At 39.8% G+C, this 21,566-nt stretch overlaps 5 protein-coding genes across 5 annotated transcripts; 3 read left to right on the top strand and 2 right to left on the bottom strand.

The window, feature by feature from the left end:
- The first annotated feature begins 330 nt into the window (after nt 1-330).
- Nucleotides 331-932, top strand: LOC122023971. Its single transcript, XM_042582437.1, has one exon. The coding sequence runs from the start codon at nt 390-392 to the stop codon at nt 765-767; it is 378 nt and encodes a 125-aa protein (XP_042438371.1). The 5' UTR covers nt 331-389; the 3' UTR covers nt 768-932.
- A 191-nt stretch (nt 933-1,123) lies between these two features.
- LOC122023970 (F-actin-capping protein subunit alpha) lies at nt 1,124-5,940 on the bottom strand. Its single transcript, XM_042582436.1, has 10 exons — nt 5,766-5,940; nt 5,563-5,678; nt 4,313-4,402; nt 4,127-4,191; nt 2,998-3,159; nt 2,626-2,704; nt 2,408-2,485; nt 2,069-2,143; nt 1,957-1,992; nt 1,124-1,488 (listed from the first exon to the last, which is right to left on the bottom strand). The coding sequence occupies exons 1-10, from the start codon at nt 5,878-5,880 to the stop codon at nt 1,381-1,383; spliced, it is 924 nt and encodes a 307-aa protein (XP_042438370.1). The 5' UTR covers nt 5,881-5,940; the 3' UTR covers nt 1,124-1,380.
- Nucleotides 5,941-6,850: 910 nt separating this feature from the next.
- LOC122025297 (flowering-promoting factor 1-like protein 1) lies at nt 6,851-7,489 on the bottom strand. The gene has a single exon (XM_042584080.1). It carries the CDS (start codon nt 7,432-7,434, stop codon nt 7,108-7,110), a length of 327 nt encoding a protein of 108 aa, XP_042440014.1. The 5' UTR covers nt 7,435-7,489; the 3' UTR covers nt 6,851-7,107.
- A 4,992-nt stretch (nt 7,490-12,481) lies between these two features.
- Nucleotides 12,482-14,954, top strand: LOC122025158 (40S ribosomal protein S9-2-like). The gene is made up of 3 exons (XM_042583926.1): nt 12,482-12,621; nt 12,772-13,153; nt 14,600-14,954. The coding sequence occupies exons 1-3, from the start codon at nt 12,594-12,596 to the stop codon at nt 14,781-14,783; spliced, it is 594 nt and encodes a 197-aa protein (XP_042439860.1). The 5' UTR covers nt 12,482-12,593; the 3' UTR covers nt 14,784-14,954.
- A 1,352-nt stretch (nt 14,955-16,306) lies between these two features.
- Nucleotides 16,307-18,420, top strand: LOC122025664 (serine/threonine-protein kinase SAPK7-like). The gene is made up of 9 exons (XM_042584500.1): nt 16,307-16,553; nt 16,658-16,732; nt 16,808-16,909; nt 17,006-17,059; nt 17,126-17,218; nt 17,304-17,396; nt 17,520-17,624; nt 17,705-17,803; nt 17,915-18,420. The coding sequence occupies exons 1-9, from the start codon at nt 16,434-16,436 to the stop codon at nt 18,221-18,223; spliced, it is 1,050 nt and encodes a 349-aa protein (XP_042440434.1). The 5' UTR covers nt 16,307-16,433; the 3' UTR covers nt 18,224-18,420.
- The last annotated feature ends 3,146 nt before the right edge of the window (nt 18,421-21,566 follow it).

Genomic DNA, 21,566 nt, shown 5'->3' with positions numbered 1-21,566 from the left:
TGGTTAATGTGAAGAAGCACTGTGGCTGCGGTATTAACAGCATTATCGGTAAAAGTTGGTGTCTGGTTAATGTGAAGAAGCACTGTGGCTGCGGTATTAACAGCATTATCGCTACATAAACAGGAAGAGACTAATTAGTGGATTGTGAAATTAATCATAGTATTAGCAGTGGCGATATTTTCGTCTTAAATCCAAAAGGAGGGTAACACGCGCCCCGCAACAACCGTCGCATGAATGCCTCGCGAGATCACGTGGGCCTGCGTGGCACTCGTGCGCGGCCCAACCAAACCGCATTGAATCGATTCGAGGGTTTAGTTTCCGTGCAACATAAGTGTCTCCGCTCGCCCTCAGTCCCCTCCCCCTCGGACCCCTTGTTTCATCATCGCATCATGAACCAGAGAGGAGGAGCGCTGGTGGTGGATCAGGAAGCCGCTCCGCCCCACGGGATCCTGCTAGCCGTCGTCGTCGGCCTGGTGGTGGCCGCGCCCTTCCTCGTCGGCGGCGAGGCCATCACGGGCGCCGTCGCCGACCTCCTCAGCCCCGCTGGCCTCCTCCTCCTCCCCGTCCTCCTCATCCTCCTCATCCGCTTCCTTTCCTCCGACCGCGGTGTCATCCTCTCCGAGATCTTCGCCTCCGGCTCCCCCGACTCCATCCACCGCGTCGGCGGATCGCCTGTCGGAGTCGCACTCTTGCTCCTCCTCATCCTCATCCTTCTCTACTACCGCTTCTCCATCTTCGGAGGCGACGCCAGCGGCGACGCCGAGTGAAGAGGCCGATGAGTGATCCGTGATCGATGTTGCCGAAGTTCACTCACCGTGAACTGCAACTGTAAAAGGGAATGCTAGGTTACGTGGGTGCCCCTTCCAGGTGTATGAAATTCTGAGGTCGAATAAAAAGTAAGGGATCCCTAAAAGGTAATATGACATGCCCCACGGTTGTACTTGTACGATGGTTGCTGTTATCTGAGGTTAATTTTCAACGGACTCATAAGTGTGATACACCGTCAGCGACGTCACGAACGTGCCCCGCGGGACCCTGTCACGTGCATTATCGAATGGGCGATCAGCATAAACGGCGGATAGCAAATTTGCCGACTCATCTACAACAATAGAAACTTGCAAAATGAGACGCAAAAACGATTTCCTTTCAAAGATCGCGAATCACACACATCGAGCCAATTCGGTACAAAAAGAGTTGGTAAATGTCTCTAATGAAGTTATTTTTTTTACAATGATGCAACTTACAAAAGAAATATAAAGGGCAAAGCTATGAGATATACGAATACAATTAAAAGAACAGATCGCTCTTTTACGTAAACAAGAGTAAAAGGAAGTTTGAGCGTGAGAACGAAGGTTATCACTTTCCTCAACTTCCTCGTTTTCACTTTCCGATTCCAAGTTCTTTGTTTATGTCCTTGGTGAGGCTGAATTGGATGGTGTTCTGCCATGGGAAAAGAGTTCGAGTGACAGGAAGTTTCCTCCTCAGATCCTGTAAAAGATAGCTTTTAGGGACTCTTTACTTAATGTTGAATCAAAGTAGGCAAGGAAAGCTATCAGAAACATTTAATCTGCAAAAAAAGAATACAAACAAATAGCAATTGTAAATAGCCATGAGAACGGCAGTGTCACAAGAACGAGCATTTTATAGAGGGCATTCTTTCAACTGTCTGATCTGGCCCGGATAATCTAGGCCGACGATGGTCAATAAATAAGGACCACTAATATAAAGCATAAACAAAGGTCAAATTTTATTCGATAAAATTCAGCAATTCATATGATAAGATAGTTTCATTTGATAATCAATTCCTAAATTCATTGGTAAAGAACCAACTGTTCCTAAACCCAAGTCTAAATTATCATATTTTGCACTGGTGTGATAACTGAAATTATCCAAAAACACAACCATCCTGAAAGATCCTGTCAAAAGATAGATAGTTCTCTGAATATTTAATAGTACCTTGAAAGTGGTGTCGGGTAAATTTAAATAAGATGCCTGCATAAACAGGAAGTTATACATTAAGTCCTCAGTTAAATAAATTGTAGAGAAATTGAGATAGGCAATATGAGACCTCAAGATATGCCATGTATTCAGTCTCATGGTTGCGAACAATGTTGGTTATTGAGACTGCACAATCTTCAGGAGACTGAAAATCAACAGATCTAGTGTGAGTATAACTACAACCAAGTTCATCATCATAAATGACATGAATTCTCGCAGAAAAAAATTAATTGACAATAATTTTAAGAAAGATCAGAGTATCATTTCAGTATAAAAGGAGAGAGGATTGTTCCTTTATATTTAGTATAAGCATTAACAGCAACTGCAATTGGTAACTTTCAGATATCTATTTCTTCTAATAGATAATGTTCATCTCAAACCCTAGAGGCTACCATTTGCTCATAATCACCTGGAAAATAGTGGAATCCTTGCATTCATTTTTAGCATCCAACTGGACATTTCCTTCTTCAAAGTAATGAGCTACTACCTGACAGGCATTTAGCATCAAGCTAAAAGCAAATTGATTGGGAAAAAAATAACTTGTAATTATCAAACCGTCAACATCATACAAGATATTTTCAATAGCTTGCTTCTTTAATTATTCTGGTTTCAATACGATCTACTCACCTGTATCTTTCCTTTTATTTCAACAATCTGTGTATCATCCTTGAAATCTACAGTCCAAATTGATCGCCAGCTGCCATTACTGAAATGTGCAACACAATAAACATAAACCAATCAGTTTGTTTCAATGGATTAACCAGACAAGCAAGAAGAAATCTTCAATATTATGTAATATTCTAATATGCATAGTGATGCAACATGAGCCTTCGCTCATAATCTCACAGGACTCAATGTGATCCAATTTAATTTATAGGGCCAGTTTACTTTAATTAGTCTTATAATTGTTTGTATCAACATCTCAACTGAAACATTCCAGAAGTTTTAAAAAAAATGAACTTCAAAAACTTGTTAAGATAAATACTAGATATCGCATACCAGAAGTTCTGTGGGCTATGCTTAGCAGCAGAAATCACCACTGCAAACTCGAAATCAACTCCTGGTCCTTCTGAATCTTTTCCACTAGTGCTGTAAACAGCACAAGTTCCTTTTGGATAAGTTTCTGCAACATATTTGCTAAGTTCAGCATCCAGGGAACCCCTGCATAAAATACCAACAGGCAACAGGATGCATGATGAAAATTGTATTGCACAACAAAAGTGTAATTTTTTGGAGACTTCAACAAAACAATCATAAATTTTTTAGGATAAAAAATTATTATTTTTGTCACTCGACTTTCAGAATCAGTAAAGATGGCATCACGACTGTTCAAGCTGATAATCATTAAGAAGCAAAATTTAAAAAACAAAATGACTCTTAGATAATTATCCTAAAACACAAAAAATCCACCCACTCATTAAAGAGAAATTCAAATCCATCCTATTTCCAACATAATATACTATGGGAAAGACGACATATCTCCTCCAAGGCTCCAACTCTGACCGCAGCTTTTCTCTAGTGTCTTCTTCCTTTTTCAGATGCTGCAGAGGCAACAGCAAGCACATGGGGCCGATTCTTCTTCTTTAAGACACAGTAAAAGGATGGGACACGCTGAAATATTTAAGGAAATCTATGTAACACGAAAATACATAAAGGATGTTAAGATTATCAATCTAGATTGATGTCTTTCATAATGGCTCAAGCTTAGGTGATAAGTGATCAAATAGTCAAATTTAGCAACACAACAAAGAAGTACACATCTAACAGTATTGGTATTAAAGATCTTAAGCTGAGTTAGAACAGTCCACCGTTGGGCTTCAACCAATCCAGTTCAGTTCACTACCAATCAAGTAAATGCTAAATTGTTAACTTTCCAACTAACCTGAACTTTTGTGAAAAGTGGTTAGCTAGGTAAATTTGACAAAACATATAACAAAATAAATTTTGAAAATGACAAATAAAATTCTATTTGTAATTTCATTCCACCCAACCACAAATTTTATTTGTAAATGAACAAGAATCAGGAAATTGATGCAAAAAAAGGAGGAATCATCATGATGCTATAAACAGAAAGATTTAGACACCCACTGAAGACATGAAGCTTATTCCCAGAAAGCTCACAGAATACCTGAATTCTTCAACATACGCAGATGGGAGTTCCTCATCATTGGCAGGTCTTAAACTAGTGCAAACCTAAAAGAGAAGAGGGCATTATATGAAACAGATCAAATTTACTCAAAGGGATCAAATACACAAAGGCGGGCATGAATTATAAACACAGTAATTTGTTTACTACAGGAATAAACTAGATTACTTGCTTGGCATGATCCACTGTGGCAACTTGAGCAGTCCTAGGATCAAGATAGTTGTTCTTGTCAAGTTCTCCATATGTGGTAATAAGCACCTAATGCGATCATCAAAGTTCAAACACATAAATACATCTGTATAAACATGAAAAGACAAAAAAAAAAAACAGTAAGGATAATTAATTGCTTGAAAATTTATTACTTCTTTTACAATACTTCATCATCAGACTAGAAAAACATTGGACTTCAAAAGCATGCTAAGATTAGACCATGTCAACCGAGTATCTAGATAATAATATACAAAAACCAACAATATATGAAATTATTCACATATACAAACAGACTTGGAAACCTGAAAACTAAGATCAATATTTACCTAAGCTCCATGACAGTGCCTAATATAGTTAGTTTGATTTTACAAGATCTAAACAACTGTAAGAGATAACAAGAAAGAAAATTATATTTTAAAACAGTTAATGACAGTTTCATGAATCTTAAAACAAGGATGAGATTAGAAGGATATGTTGGTTTGCTACTTAAGTTAGCAAACATCTAAATTCTTCATCAATTGCGACAAGCATTTAAGGTACTGATGAGATGGACAGTTTCATTTCCTTACTACAAGCACTCTCAGACTGCAATTACTTCTCAAATTTGTATTTTTTGACAACAATAAAAGAAGTATGAATTAATCATACTTTCATTTACCATCATGAGTTGTGTTTCTCTGAAAAAAAAAAGTGAGGATGAATATGGCTGAAAATAGGCAAAATAAGAAAAAAAGGAAACTTTTGAACTAACACCAAGAATAACCTAGTCCTGACTAATGTAGCGACACATATAATGTCCTACTATTTCATTGTCAGTGGTTCAAGGCCGTACATAACATTTATCAGGTGATAAAGATATGTTAGTACGGTAAATATGCATCTGTCTGGTTTGATCACAGACTTAGCAATTGTCAAACCATCAACAACCATGCTGATCAGTAAGCAGATTCAACAACCCAACCATGCCAGATAATCCAACTAATTCAGAATGCTCGAGAATATGTTCAAAGGCTACCAAATGCCTTCCAATGACCGTATCGATAGACTAAATACCCCTTCAGCTTTCATCCTTCAACCCTAAACATCATGAAGCAAGAGCCCTAGTTTAAGCAACCCTTTACCAACTATAGCTGCGAGGGAGTAAGCAAGCACGCAACTTTGACCGGAAATGTTCAAATGCGGGGGGCGAATTAGCCGAGGGGACTCACATCGCCACTTCGATCGGGCATCTGGAGAGCGATAAAATGAGTTTTGTTGTAGACGGGAAAAGCCTCTGCAGCGGCAAGCTCGTAGATTTTGTCGTCCCCTAGTATCGACCTCACGTCTGCAAACCCCAGGCGAATCTAAGCCCTCGCCCAGCGGAATCGAAAGGCAGAAACTGCAAAAATGAAGGGGATAGGAGGAGCAGCACCTTTGGCGACATACTGGATCTCGCCGGCGGGGGCGCTGGTGAGGAACCATCTCGCGATCTCCGCCTTCTGCTTGTCGCTGAGCTCCTCGGGCTCCTCTCCTCCTCCGTCCGCCATCAGAGGGAAGAAAAGATAAAAAAGAGTTAAATTAATTAATTGCCGAAAAGATCAAAAGAGAGAGGTTGTTGATCAGATCTCTCGCGTCAGTTACGAAATAAAACCAGATAACAGGCTTCTCCTTTTTTTCCAATTTCTATTTTTGGGAAAAAAAACACAAAGCAATTAATAAATATTAATTACTTCATATTTTTTTATGTCAGAAAAGTGCCATAGGAAAATTTTGATTTATATGTTAAATATTTTTTAAATTGATAGTCCTAAAATTGTTCGTAACGTAACAAAGTAATTACTTAGCTTTTAAGAGCATCCTGTAGTGGTAAAAATATTCAAAGAAATAAGAGAGTTTGAATCATAATAAAGATGAATATTTTAGATGTTGATTTTTGAGTGAGCATAAATTATACTTTAAATTTATTCGATACAAGAAAAAAAACTTCAAATTATTATCATAATAATAATAATAAATCAAATTTTGAAATACGTGGATAGATTCTTCATTAACATTAGGCCATTAATTGTTTTGAAGAATAAAGCTAATCACCATTATGAACTTATAATGAAAGATAGGAGGTCCTAATCAAATTGGAATCTCCATCTTATCCTTCCCTTCGTAATTAACCAAGAATATTAAAGATTTAATTAATGATCAATTTTTAGTAGCTAATGAAGCATCTACGTCCGACTTATCCTCGTTCAAAACGAGCTCATCTCTATTATTGCTCAATAGTTTAAGCTCTTTAATTTTTAGTGATGTTTTGGAGAAGAAGAAGAATAAATATTGAATCATTTCGAGCTTCATCAAAGTTCCAACATTGTTCCTCCATTTTTACGGAGTACGTTTTGGTAAGTTATTTGATATGATTAAGATTAAATACTTAATTTGACTAGCGATCGAACAGGCCCCTGTGTAGAAAGTTATGCAAAATTAATTAAGAGCTTAATTCCATAGCTTCTTAATTACACTGCATTAACATATATATATTCAATTATAATTAAGCAAGACCATTACTGCAGAGATTACAACGTAACTTGGGATTATTAGATAGATATGCACACGTACGTACGACTAACATGCATATATCGACCAAATTAAAGAGAGGAAAAGGTCCACACACATACATGCGCGCACGAGAATGAACAAGCTTGACAGTACTGTCTATATATGCATGCTCCGTTTCTCAACTTCATCTCGATCGATGGATCATGCATGCATCGATATATCATCTAGATGTCGATGACTTTGAATGTCTCTCGATTCTTGACGACGATATCGTACATGTGCATGGACTTGAAGCAGGTGAAGTCGTTGGGAAGAGAGATGAGGTCGAGGGAGGATCGCTTGTGGAATTGAAGGAGGTTGGGGTCATCGTAGTACCTCTCCCACCCTAAGCTCATTAGTTTGCGTTCCAAGGTTGCATAGCAAGTGATGACTTTGTTGGTCGGGATGTGGAGCAGAACCTTTCGTCGACGACCGCTACTGGATGATTGCTCATTGCTGCCCTTCTCAATTAGTCGAACTACACCATTTTTAAAGACCCAAACGCCTGACATACCTACCTACTAGTACTTGAGAAGAAGAAGAAGAAGAAACTAATGAAACTTAAGTTCGTAATTGACGGCTTGACCTAGGAGACTGACTAATTTACGAGTATAAATAGATGAGAAGAGCTTCTAATTTAATTAGAGGAAATAAGGGGAAAAAAAAACACACAAGTGGGGTAGGTATTGACTACGTGTCCTTTTATGGAGTCTTAATTAGGTACACGATTCTCATCCAGGAGGAGTACTCGTCTCGCCCATAGATTTGTTGTACATGGACGACACCTATAATCATATATGTATGGTTCTAATTTTAAATAATGAAGATCGATCCCAATTGTCAATGCTCGAGACACAGACTAATTATATGACCACAGAGAGTCCTATATATATATAGTACAATCATAAAATTAAACCACCGAATTAGCTTAACTTCAAATGCTTCAAATCAAGTTGTTATCTTTATTTAAAGGTGTGATTTATATATATATATAACATTTCAATTATCTAATGATTAAAGAAGAAACTCAAACTCATCTAATTATATATTGATACAGTGCATAATGATAGGATTGATCGTCAAAAGTCAAGGAAACGTGACAATCAGAAATCAAAGAAACGTGACAGTCAGAAATCAAGGAGACGTGGCAGTCAGAAATCAATAAGATATGACAGTTAACATACGGAGTAGGACCACCTGGGGTCATCCGACGTATAAAGTCAGGGTGGGGTTTACCGGTCAGGAAACCAAGTCTGCGACATGACGTGTGATCAAGGCGAAACCTGACTTGTCTTCACCAGTCGGGTTTCCTCAAGCTAGCCCGCGTAAACGGACTTGTCATTCTCGGTCGGGTCTGAATCATAAAAGCAGGAAGAAAGGGGCTCTGATCCCCCCCCCCCCTCTCCATCCATCCCGTTTGTTCATCATCACTTAGCGGACCGACCCGGGCTGCCTCGATCACACCCGGCCGACATGATAGAAAGTGCTAGGTGACAACAAGTCAGGGAATCATATCAACCTGTCAGAGAATAGCTACTGCATGTCAGGGAATATCCCAACGGTTGGGGGCATATGCAAATAGAACCTTCCTCCAGTCTATAGGAGAAGGTCACATGTCCTCCACCACCTAACAAAGTCCTGATACCCGACACCCTCTGGCAAGGGTAAGTCTCCAGAAGGTACGTACTATCATATAAAAAAGAGCGTCCTCTCCTTGCGCAGGTACGCTCACTCGTACACTTGTCTCCTACTTTTTTTTTTCTTTTGTACACTATTCTTCTAAAAAAAAAGTACCTGACTTGAGCGTCAGAGAGGGTCTGCTCCGGGAACTTTTTCCCTAGTTCTTGGTCTCTAACATTCCGTGTGCTTGTCTGAGTGTTCACAAAGTTCTAGTATTGTCGGCTCAGGCCCAGCAGTCCTTCAGGGTCACGTGGGGGTCCGTTCTATGAAACTCGTATGATCGCTGCATCATAGTCTCCTCTCCGTCAACACCTGCAACATTTTATCCGACCTTCATCCAACTCAGATTCCAAACAGGATTATAAGTGTGTTTATCATATTTGGTATATCAAATCCTGAAGCACTGTATATGTATCACGGCTGTTCAGCATTCAAACTTTTTTTTAATGTTTCTTTCTGAAGGAATCAGCTGCGAGTGTAAATGAAAAAAGCACAAAGCATTCAGAGCGTATAATATACATCTAGACTGTTATGTTTACATACATCTGTTTCTGATGCATTGGCTGCAGAAGACTTTACACAACTTTCGACTTAAGGAATGCATGCATATTGGTCTGGATGATAATAATAACAACAAGAGGTTTAGTTTACTTAATCAGATGAAACTTTGGCTACGACATGCAACTCAGTATACATGATCATATATACGCATCTGATGGAAGTTTGTGAAAAGGAGAAATATTCCTGCTACCTTTTTGAACAAAGAAAGCATATATACTTTGACTTACCTAACTTATCTTGCAAACTTATCCTGCTATTTCTTTCAAATTAAAAGTAGTCTTTGTATTTAACAAAGATTTTAGAAGGAACTTTTTTTTATCATATGGAAAGAGAAAAATATAAAGCAGAGAGAATTACAATCTAGTGAATTAAGATCGTTCCCATTGCATTAGCTAGCCAATAGGGTGCTTGATAATTGATGAGGACAAGAATTCCAAACCATGAAACCATGCTTTATATGTGCACTATATTTGGCAAGCCATTCCGCAACAGCATTTCCTTCACGCAAGGCATGTTGAAATGAAATATCCCAAGCAAAGTTCTTATAGAGTCTAATATGATCATCAATAATTGGTGCATAAAGATGAGTCTCATGAATTCCTTGCTCAAGTAGAGATAACGTACGTCTCATGAGCATTCCCTAAGGGTTTGTAAAATAGTTTCTGAAGTCTCCGCATCTCAAGCACGACGAGTCAACAACTAGATTTAAGGCAGTGTTTGGTTTGATTATTTTCCATTTTCATTGTTTGAGAAAAGGGAAAATATTTTTTTTGTTGATAATTTTCACATTTGTTTTCCAAAAAAGGAGATATCATTTTGTGGGAAAATAGAGAATATCTAAAAGTCATTTACTAATAAAATAGAAATGCACGTTTTCAAAAACCTCGAAATACTATCGGAGGTGGGGCGAATCTGTTTCAAGGAAACTGCGTTAGTCGTAGACCTCGGTCAGTTTTCCCGATCGGCCTCTCCACTCGCCCGACCAGTCTCTGCCTGCCCGGTCTGCATCTCGCTCGGTCGATCTGTCTGCCTGCTTCGCTCGGTCGGCCTGACTGCTTCGCCCAACCTGTATCATCCCGACTTGTCTACCTGTTTTGCCCGATCGGCCAGTCTGCGCTAAGCCTGTCTGCTTTGCCCAATCGGCTAGTCTATGCCTGGCCTGTCTGCTTCACCCGATCGACCTGACTGCTTCGACCGGCTTGACTGACTCCCGGCCTGTCTGCTTAGACCGGTCTATCCGTGTTCGACCTGACTGCTTCGCCCGATCGGCTTGTTTGCCCTATCAACTCGCCGGTCCTGCCTCGCGCTAGGCCTTTCTGCCCGCTCGATCGTACTGTTCAGTCACTCTGGTTAGATTGTTGAGTCCGATCAACCACTCTTCGACATGTAGCAGAAATCAACCCCTGCTGTCAGCCTGAGATTATCCGCTCAGGTCATCTCGATTGTAAGTTGAATTTAGATTTTGTAATTTAAAATTCAACTAAGTCTCCAAAAATCTCCGACAACATATTGTTTTGTCCAAACACATTATACAAACTATATGCCAATAATTTTTGAAAAATAGTAGTTGAAAACCATCCGGACTTGGTGCTTATATGGAGCCATACTAAAGGATATTGGGCTCCTGAGCTACCCGCTGCTTGCGCTTCTCGATTTACCCTGGTGGCCAATGGGAAACTTTCGTGGGGCTGAACCGATCACCCCAGGCTCGACGTTACCCAACCTGATTAATATTTATATATATATATATAACATCCCCGACCTCTTTGAATGAAACCGGACTAAGAAACAAATTATAGAGTTCTTGATTGATTTTAGGAATACAATGAAGAGCAAGTCTGCTAGGATTACATTTATCATTTAATTGGAACAATCTTCTAAAGAAAACCATGGCCTAATTTTTCAAATTCTCTTTGTCATTACACCAAACACCATTAATATTCAAACCAGTAATTTTATTTCTTCTTTTACGAATCACAGTTTGGGTATGGAAGAATTTTTTATTTTTGTTGCCAAATATAACCCAATTCTTGATTTTTGAAACCAAAGGAGTTCCTCTTGAGCCAAAACTTCATTATATTGTTGTTGTAGGTCTCTTTCCAGTTTAACGAGATAAGACGAGAGATAAAGATCTAGTTGATAATGGACTCCTCTAATGCGACCCTCAATACGATGCTTTCTTTTGAAAATATTATTGGTTATTGGGGTTTTAATGGATCAATACGGTTTTGTGAAAAAATTGGAATGCTATCAATAGATAAAAGTCGTAATTGACTTCAAAATTGAAATCTACGTTTTGTGTAGATAAATTTAGACTATTAATTTGCTCAAAATCGATTAAAGGCGAATGAGAAATTAATTGTTTAAAGTCGGCCCAAATAAACATTAATAATATATATAAGGAAATGCATGGGAGAATAGAGATCCAGATTCGATGGCTGATGACAATAGACGAGATCTGAGGGTCACAACTCTTCAGATCTGATGGATGAGATTAAAGTGTGATATGTGAATGGTTATAACTCTTCAAAATGGACGATCCAGATCGATCCAGCCCAAAGAACACATCCTCTCACCCAAAAAGACATTCAACTATTCTACTCTCTCTTGAGCATTCATCTCATCTTATGCATTTAAGAGTCCAAAAAGAGTAATATCGTTTACGGAGATAGTGTTGAACACTAGCCTCAACGATCAGTATCAGTTTACGCACTCCGGGAGATACCGGAACCAACAAATATTTCCCAAAAGTTCTTTATTAACAATAAAGGATTATGATATGAGCTACGATGAGGAAGAATTTCCACCAATGCATGAGGGAATAACAATATTTGTCATTCCACATCCACAACACATCTATCCAATCTATTTCTAACATGATCACCTAGTTGCATGTTTTTGCACCATGTATAGAGGTCGTCAGTAGTGTGGAGGTCTAAAAGATTGAAATTATAGATAATACATTAGCAAACATACAAGCATGAGAAGTGCTAAAGTAATTAACCTCCTAAAACTTCAGTCGATAATAACACTTCATTAAAATCCCCATAAGTAACCATGGTCCACCAATGGAACTTCTGATGCTTCTGAGATGATCTCAAAAAAGATAGTGGTTGGAATAAATAGGAGATGCATAAATATCTGAGCAATGCCAAGTAATATTCTTACGTAGAATATATCGTAGAAGGAACTTCCTGACTAGGGTCCATTTTAAAAATTTATTATATTTTTATATAATTTGTTATTAGTTTATCAATATACTAATTTAAATTCGTTTAGAAATCTTTTTTTTGGATGCAAACTTTCGTTTCCAGTCGGCCCGGCTCAAAAACAATTTTCATGGGCCGGTTAGGGTTTCGGAACTCTCCCAGATATAAGACGCCTCTTTTTCTTTACTTTCCCGCAAGGCGCCGGCGAAGACGACCCAGTCATGGTGCACGTCAGTTTCTACAGGAACTGTGAGTCTCTCCCTTCTTCTTCGATTCTCCAAATCGATCTCTTCGCTTATAGAATTCCTTATTTTGTTTAAATTTGATCGTAGATTATTCCGAAGATCTATGTTTCTTATGTTGATCTCCCGGAGGCCGGCTAATTTTGGGTGTTTGCAGATGGGAAAACCTTCAAGAAGCCACGTCGCCCCTATGAGAAAGAGCGGCTGGATGCCGAGCTGAAGCTGGTGGGCGAGTATGGGCTCCGGTGCAAGCGAGAGCTCTGGAGGGTCCAGTACGCGCTGAGCCGTATCCGTAATGCGGCCAGAGAACTTCTCACGCTCGATGAGAAGAACCCTCGGCGAATTTTTGAGGGGGAAGCCCTTCTCCGCCGGATGAATCGGTATGGGCTCCTCGAGGAAGGGCAGAACAAGCTCGACTATGTGCTGGCTCTCACAGTGGAGAACTTTTTGGAGCGGCGTCTGCAGACTCTGGTCTTCAAGTCTGGAATGGCTAAGTCCATCCACCACGCTAGGGTCCTCATCAGGCAGCGCCACATCAGGTATAACCGTAAAGCTTTGGTCCATGTGCTGTATTGTTTTTCCCCTAATAATGGAAATAAATATATACATATTGTTGCCTTGCTGTTCCGTTGTTCTGCATTTTTCTTGAGTTCTTAGTGTGGATGCAATGTTGAATCATTGAGGTAGCAAACAGCATGTCTAAGGAGATTTTACATATGGGCATTTAAATTTGTTTATTGCCCCTATTAGCTTTTCTAATACCTATTGTTTGATTGTGTACACTTGTCCCATTAATTTATGATGCAATACGTTGCATTATTATTGTTTAATTATTTGATAGTTTCTGTTATAAGATTATTTGATAATGATTTTTTTTTTTGGGTCTTTTACGAGTCATTATCAGAACATGTTCTGGTGTAGTTGTTACTCTTAAACATTCTAAAAGGGTAAAAGAATGTACTGTGTTATGTAGACCAAAGAAACAAATAACAGGAACAAATAATTGTTTTAAAAACTAAAAAAATAGCAGTGTTTCTTGTTTCATTTACTCTTAAGTTGTTTCACACAAATTTTGCTCTTTTATAGTCATGATGGTTTCAAGGTTGGTTTCAATAGCTTTCTTAGTTGTATAATTTGGTTTAATACCTCTAACAATCATGCACGAAACAATTGACAATTATTTGAAATTTTAACCTCCATTTTCATAAACAGTACACATTCATTAATTTAATCATCCATATTTCATATTTAACACTTGATCAAGCACTGAGATCATCAATTACTCTGACTTGGTAGCAAAATGTTGGTTGAAATTATGTGCTTGAAATCTGAAGAGCGGTTAGTGTGATTGTGGTTTTGACCTCTCGGCCCTTTCCTTGCTGTTTCCATCACAATGGCAAACTCCTGTATTGACACTGTTAAATTATGCGCTTGAAAACTGAAGAACAGCTAGTGTGATGGTGGTTTTGGTCTCTGCCCTCGCTCCTTGTCTCCGTGACAAAGGAAAGCTCCACTGCTTGATTCTAACTCACTCAGCTTTTTTGTCATTTCTGTTGTGCTAGCGCCTACTCTCTACCTCAAGGCCCGGAGTTTCATGGTTGGTTCCCTCTCTACCTTCAACAGCAGTTGCGGCTCCTTTGAGCCTTCTACAACTCTGCCCCTTTGTCTTCATCATCTGCATGCATTGCCTTTTGGTCATCACTGATGCCACCTTGTACCTGAACCGGACGACCAACACCATTAATTTGCAGCACAATCCTTTGTTCTATTCACAGATTATTTTTTTCTTAAATAAAATTAAATGTTTCTAAGTAGAGACATTATTCATTTTCATAATGTTGTTGTGCTTTCATATCTGCTGCTGTGTTTTGTTGTTTTCAAATTTCATTTATGAAAAAAAATATTCTATTATGTGGATTTTTGGCACTCTACTTATATTACCTCAACTCATTAACCTCGTTCTCTACCTATCAACCATCTTGCAGAGTAGGAAGGCAAGTAGTAAACATCCCCTCTTTTATGGTGAGGATGGATTCAGCTAAGCATATTGACTTCTCCCTCACAAGTCCTTTCGGCGGTGGGCGTCCAGGACGGGTGAAAAGAAGAAATCAGAAGGCTGCAACGAAGAAGGCCGCCGGAGGTGATGGAGATGAAGATGATGAGGAATGAGCAACAATGTGCTGTGGTAACCTCCACATCTTTGCATTTTAGTATGTTTCTAGTTTGTTACTTTTCTTAAAGTGGCGACTCATAAACTTATTCTCAAAACATGTCTCTGAAGTTTGGGTTTTATGTATTCGACATCTGTGTCTTTAATTTGGCCTCGAGCCTTTCATTCAATTGTCTGTTTTAACGCCAGCATCGCTGCTAGTTTATTTATATTTATGATTTCATAGTCTTCCGGGAGTAGATTCCTTTTACGATACACTTATTATAGCAGATCCTTACTGAAGATTCCTTAGAATGCACTTTTTTTTTTTAACTATGATATTCATCTAGAAAATTCTTAAGAATAGACCCTGAAGTAGATTCCTTTTACTGGTGTGTGTTGTTATTTCTGTCCTTGTTTCCTTGCTAACTGGCTCACTTTCATTTTAATATCTGGCATGCAAGAACGGGTACATGTAAATATCGTTATCATATTCTTTGAAAAGGAAAAAATTGGCTGGTCGTAGTCCGTATTATCAGATTAAACGAGAGGAATAAATAATTAAGTTGTATTGAGTTAATTTATGAGATATCTGACTTTCTTCACGTGCCTTTAAAAAAATGTCTGAATTTGGCTTCACATCAAGCTGCAGAATGCTCAATTTGGACTTTCCTTGTGTATTGTTTGATCGATTTTTGTTTCTTTTACAAACTATTAATATACTAGACGAGAAGCACCATTCTAGACTAATCTAAGTTGAACAAAAAATGATATCAAATTAATTGAAAACTCCGAATTAAACTGCACTTACAGCTACACGAATTAAATGTTCTTGAAAGGCATAGATGTCATTCACCATCCATCACTCTGTTCTGTGTCATCCATCACGTGGCACATGAAGAAAGCTCACTGCTCACCTGTTCGTCTTCAAGTTCAACGTCACTCCGTCGCTGTAAAATACTCAAACAGATGGTCAAACCCCACGTCCCATGCCCGAACGCGCGGCTCTCTCGATTTGCCACCAAAATAGAGAGAAAATATAGAATAATATTTTTGGATGATTCTTATTGCCACCAAAATAGAGAGAAAATATAGAATAATATTTTTGGATGATTCTTATTGCCACCAAAATAGAGAGAAAATATAGAATAATATTTTTGGAGGATTCTTATTACTTCAACATAGGTTTATTTATACAGATTATCCGAATAACAATAAAAAAAAATTAAATATGAGATATAATCATGATAATTATAATATAAATCTAAAAATATTATATTTTGGTATTGATTCGATCTTGTTTATTTATATAAATTATCTTAATAATTCCAAATAATAATGGAAAAAATTAAATATGATATATAATCATAATATTATTGTAATAATAGTAATAAATATGATAAATGTGGAAATATTATATTTTGTTATTGAGTCGTGTGATAATCAATAACAGATATGGTAAAACTCGATTAAATCCTTCTGAGATTATTATCCATTAGTGTCATTATTTCTCTCTACTTCAAAATCTGTCCAATGCCGACATGGTGTTTAGATAATTATTGATTCCTCCTTTTAATCGAGGGGCAATCCAACTTAGCTGCGAAGGAAGCTTTTCGAAGAGTTTGCGAGATCGCTTTTCCGAAGAAAAGGAGGCTGCTTTTACCGGGAGGATGGAGAAGTACGAGGTGGTGAGCGAGTTGGGGTCGGGCAATTTCGGCGTCGCCAGGTTGCTGCGGCACAAGGGGACCAAGGAGCTCGTCGCCATGAAGTACATCCCTAGAGGCCATAAGGTTCGGTTTTCCTCGTAATTCCTGATTGATTCTGAGCAGGTTGTTGCCTTCTATTGGAGCGCGCCGCGGTTGCTGTTTCAACTGTTTTTTTTTATCCTAATTAGATCGACGAGAATGTGGCGAGGGAGATCATCAACCACCGGGTGCTCCGGCATCCCAACATCATCCGATTCAAAGAGGCAAGAACCAATTTGGATCGCCTATTTCTTTGATTCAAAAAAGTTACCAATTTGTCTATCCGCGCCTTGTTCTAGGTCGTTTTAACGCCGACGCATCTCGGCATCGTGATGGAATACGCCGCCGGCGGTGAACTCTTCGACCGCATATGCAATTCCGGAAGATTCAGCGAAGATGAGGTCAGTTCCTCGCGTCACGGCGAAAAGGGGAAGAACTCTCTTTCTTCCCACGTCTGTATTACCACGCTCACGGAATTGAATTGCTGTTTTCGCCAGGCACGATATTTTTTTCAGCAGCTCATCTGCGGCGTCAGCTACTGCCATTTCCTGGTAAGAATGCCGCAGCCAAACCCCTTTAATTTTACTCTCCGATTCTTGACCTTCCGGCGATTTCAGCAAATTTGCCACCGGGACTTGAAGCTGGAGAACACTCTTTTGGACAACAGCCCCGCGCCACGCCTCAAGATCTGCGACTTCGGTTTCTCCAAGGTGGTTTCCTCAACCCATGAATCCCGAGAACGCTTTAAAAACGCAATCCAAATCGAAGGCTAAATCGTAATGCTTTTCGCTGTAGTCGTCTGTGCTTCATTCGAGGCCTAAATCCACGGTGGGTACGCCGGCCTACATTGCTCCCGAAGTGCTCTCCAGCCGGGAGTACGATGGCAAGGTGCCATCTTGAATCTTCCTAATATTATCACAGCGCTGTTTAATAATATAATCTCTTGTGTTTTCCGCGCGTTTGCTCTGATTGCATTAAGGAACACACTTACAAACCAATTTGGATCCACAGACAGCTGATGTATGGTCCTGCGGGGTGACATTGTTTGTGATGCTGGTGGGAGCCTACCCTTTCGAAGATCCGGACGACCCCAACAACTTTAGAAAGACCATCGGAGTAATAATCTAATTCAACTTCTTCTTCTACCTTCGTTCATGTTTGCTATTTCAAAAGGACTAATTGATTTGCTCTTGTAGAGAATAGTATCGGCACAGTACAAGATACCCAGCTATGTTCACCTTTCACAAGATTGCAAGCAGTTTATTTCAAGCATCTTTGTTGCCAACCCTGCCAGGGTAAAATACTAAAATTCGAGCCATGCAATCTAAAATGTTTTACAAATTTTCAGTAAGTTACATCGATTAAGACTGCTTATCTTTCTCGTCTACTTTCCTGTTTGCATGCAGAGGATCACCATCTCAGAGATAAGGAATCACCCTTGGTTCCTGAAGAATTTGCCTAGAGAGCTGGCAGAGGCAGCACAAGCTCAATACTATCAGAGGGAGAATGCAGCTCTCGCATATTCATTGCAGAGTGCGGAGGAGATAATGAGGATTGTGGAGGAAGCACGGACTTCATCGACAAAAGCATTTGTATCTAGTTTCGCAGAGTACGATGAAAGCGAAGGAGAGAATGATGACGTCGAGGATGATGATGAATACGATAAGAGGGTGAAGGAAGTGAGAGCAAGTGGAGAATATTCGTTTTTTGATTGAGCTGGTTGATGGCCGGAAACTCGTGTGAAGCAGAGGGAGGAATAGAGTAGCTAGGATGCATCTTTGATTCCGTTCCTCTGTAGTTGGTCGACTCGTAGGATTAATTTCTGCTTTAGTTCTTCAGTTTAGTTTAGAATTTATTGTCTTATGAATATTATAAAAAAAGGATCATTATATTATGGCATATGAATATTGATATAGTGAATAAAATAGAATTTCCAGAGTTAGAGTTGGAGTTAAGAAAGTTGGTTGACTGTCAAAGTCAAGGAGGATACAACACCAGGGGCCATCACAGTTATATAGCTCGGCCAAGTAGTCAAGCAGATTAGACTTTTGTTTCAATTGGAGCCCAAGTCCTCATGATGTGGGGAAATTCCGAGCTGAATCGTTTTAGTTTGATTCATAAGCATACGATCATATGACTCGACTGAACGATCTAGTAGATCCCGAGTTCCCCCCCCCCCCATATTTGACCGGACACTTAGTCCTCAGTGAGGCTGAGTTGAGTTCTCAAAGAGGTTGAGTCGAGTCCTCAAAAGATCAAGCCGAGTCCTCAAGGTGGTCTACATCCTTTAGCCGAGCTGACCCCCTCTGAGAGCAAGGTCTGATCGAACAATGGAGGGGACTTAGCCGACTTGTCATCACAACACATTAATGACCCACTAGCTCAATATTCCTTTTTGATATTTTGTGTATCAATTGTTAGATAATTATAGGAATATTCCTTGTGCAAATTGTACACCGGAAGCTTCTATACTATAAAGCACGAGAATTGTGGGTCTATTCTAGAAAAGGTGTCGGAATGTCATAATGGTTGACCCTTTTTTAATAATGCATCGAGATTCATGCAGAGAGAAAAAGTAGTACTATATAAGGGGGTTTCCATCTATAGGCACAAGTATGCGAGGTTTCGCTATCATAGTTCATTTTTCATCGTTACTATTTTTTATCTTCTCTACCATCGTTTGCCTGACTTGAGCGTCGAATTACCTGCGTTGGGACCCCTTCTTTACCCCGTTGATTGACATTTTTTGGCTTCTAGTTCTTTTCCTTAATACGTAGGTTCGCTAGCAACACCAGGTCTCGCCTATCTGAAATCTCCTCGCAGTCAATATTGAAACCACCTATCCAACGCACCATCCTCCCCAATTTGAAATAAGATCAAATTTGGCACAATTTGTGGAAACTTCAACTAAATTTTGAACACGAAGATAGAAAAAGTTAGATGATTCACAACCGTTACTTTGTCATAAGAGGACTTGGAGTTACTCATGGCCTCACGAGTGCAGAAGTTGATGCAACAATAACAACAAGTTATTGGACACCCTTTGTCGAGCGACCTAGCATTCTCAGTGACGGAACCTCACACTAAACGGAGGACCAAGGCAAAAGGACTGACAAAGCTTCCCCCGTCCCTTTGTCGGTCGGTTTTAATCAAGTACTCATACACCCAAGTGATTTTCCTCCTGTACCCCCATCTCCGATCGCATACCACTAGACACTATTCCGTACGCCCCTCGAGGGCATGGGTCATTCAGAGAGGCCCTAGGGATCATCCTTGGGAAACGTATCCATTCGAGATCCGCGGAAGGGGAAGGCTCCAGTCCCAGTGGCTTCCTCGAGTGGATAAGCAAGTCGTTTTCCTTGAAAATATTGGAGGATAAACTATCAAGTCATTTTTGACCCTTAGGGATTGAGGAGTATGGAGGAAAAATGACTCAGAGGACTATTTGCTCAAGTTCATGTATGCAGCTATCCTCTATCAATACACAGATGATGTTAATTGTCGAGTGTTCTTGACTACCCTTTCGAGCTCGGCACTAAGATGGTTCAACTAACACCTGACCGACTCCATTTGTTGTTTCAAAGATTTTCACAAGGTCCTACACCACTTCGCTAGCAGGCGTTAATACCACAAGATCACATTAAGTTTATTTTCCCTTAAGCAAGGGCTCAAAGAGGCGTTGCGGGCGTACATCAAAAGGTTCAACCAAGTGGTCATGGGCGTTCCTTTGGCCACTCTAAAGATTCTGGTAAGCGCTTTCTCCCAAGAGCTCACAGATTGTGACTTTTTTTCGGTCCCTGATCAAAAAGTCACCTAGAGACTTCGACTATTTGCTAAGAAGGGCAACCAAGTTCATCAACATGGAGGAGGCACAGTCATCTCGAAAGAAGGAGGTGGTTGCGCCTACTCTTGTCCTTGCCTCAAAGCGCTGAGCCTCTCTCCCTTCGCTTCCACACAAAGGAACCCGATCGGGTCATCCACAGTATCTCGAGCGAACGCGATTCCCTAAGTCCCACTGATGGACACCGTCGTTTTGTACCTACCATCAATCAGGAACTCACAATACTGAAGATTGTTATCATTATAATTAAGATATGCGTCGGACAACCAACGAGGGGTTTCGCCAGCGTTCGTCATCTCCTAACAATCAATGTCATCAATGACCAAACGGACCCCCAAGGAGTGGCCCTAGGAATGTCGATCGAAATTAGCAATGACACAACCAAGCCCTGGTGCAGGCACCTACTGAACCGCCATGCCAACCTACCTGAGAAGAAGAAAAACACAACAATGCCGCTCAGGGAGACATAGACGTGATAGTGTGTGGCCCAACCGACAGAGACTCTAACAGATCCATAAAGTCACACAAGCGTCGGCTGAAGATTCATGCGGTTGGATGTCACCGAGAGCAGGCATAGGGGCTCAAAATCAACTTTGGTCCCAAGGATTTGGAAGGAGTTGAGGTACCACATGATAATGCCTTGATCATCAAGGTTGTTATAGATAATTACAACATCCACTAAACTTTTTTGGATATAGGAAGTTCTGTTAATATCATTATTAAGAAGGCGTTCGAGCAACTACAGATGAAAAAGAGTGATCTCCAACTCAGGATAATGCCCCTGTACAGATTCACCATCAACGAGGTACAATCAATCGAACAAATTCGATTGGCTATCTCTCTGAGGGAGGAGCCTTTGATGAGGACATGTCGATCAACCTCATTGTGATGGATGCTTCCTAGACCTACAACGTGATTTTAGGCCGACCGGCATTGAATGAGTTCTGAATCGTCGTCTCTACCTTCTTCTAGAAGATCAAGTTCCTGGTCTACAACTCGATGGAAAAGGTGAAGGAAGATAAGCTAGTAAATGCAAGTGCTACGTAGATATAATCAACACTGAAGCTTGCGCAACTTGGAAGACTCAGAGAGTGGAAGTCGATGTCATTCATGAAGCACCCCTAACGCTAATTTATGAAGATAAAGAGGAGGTACAGACCCATCTAGTCGAGGTCACCTCCTAAATAGCGTCCGACCTAACCCTAGAGTTTAAGGTT

This window comes from Zingiber officinale, chromosome 9B (assembly GCF_018446385.1).
Source record: "Zingiber officinale cultivar Zhangliang chromosome 9B, Zo_v1.1, whole genome shotgun sequence".
NCBI lineage: Eukaryota > Viridiplantae > Streptophyta > Magnoliopsida > Zingiberales > Zingiberaceae > Zingiber > Zingiber officinale.
The sequence above is the reverse complement of the archived record's forward strand: the minus strand, read 5'-3'. Positions and strand labels throughout refer to the sequence as shown.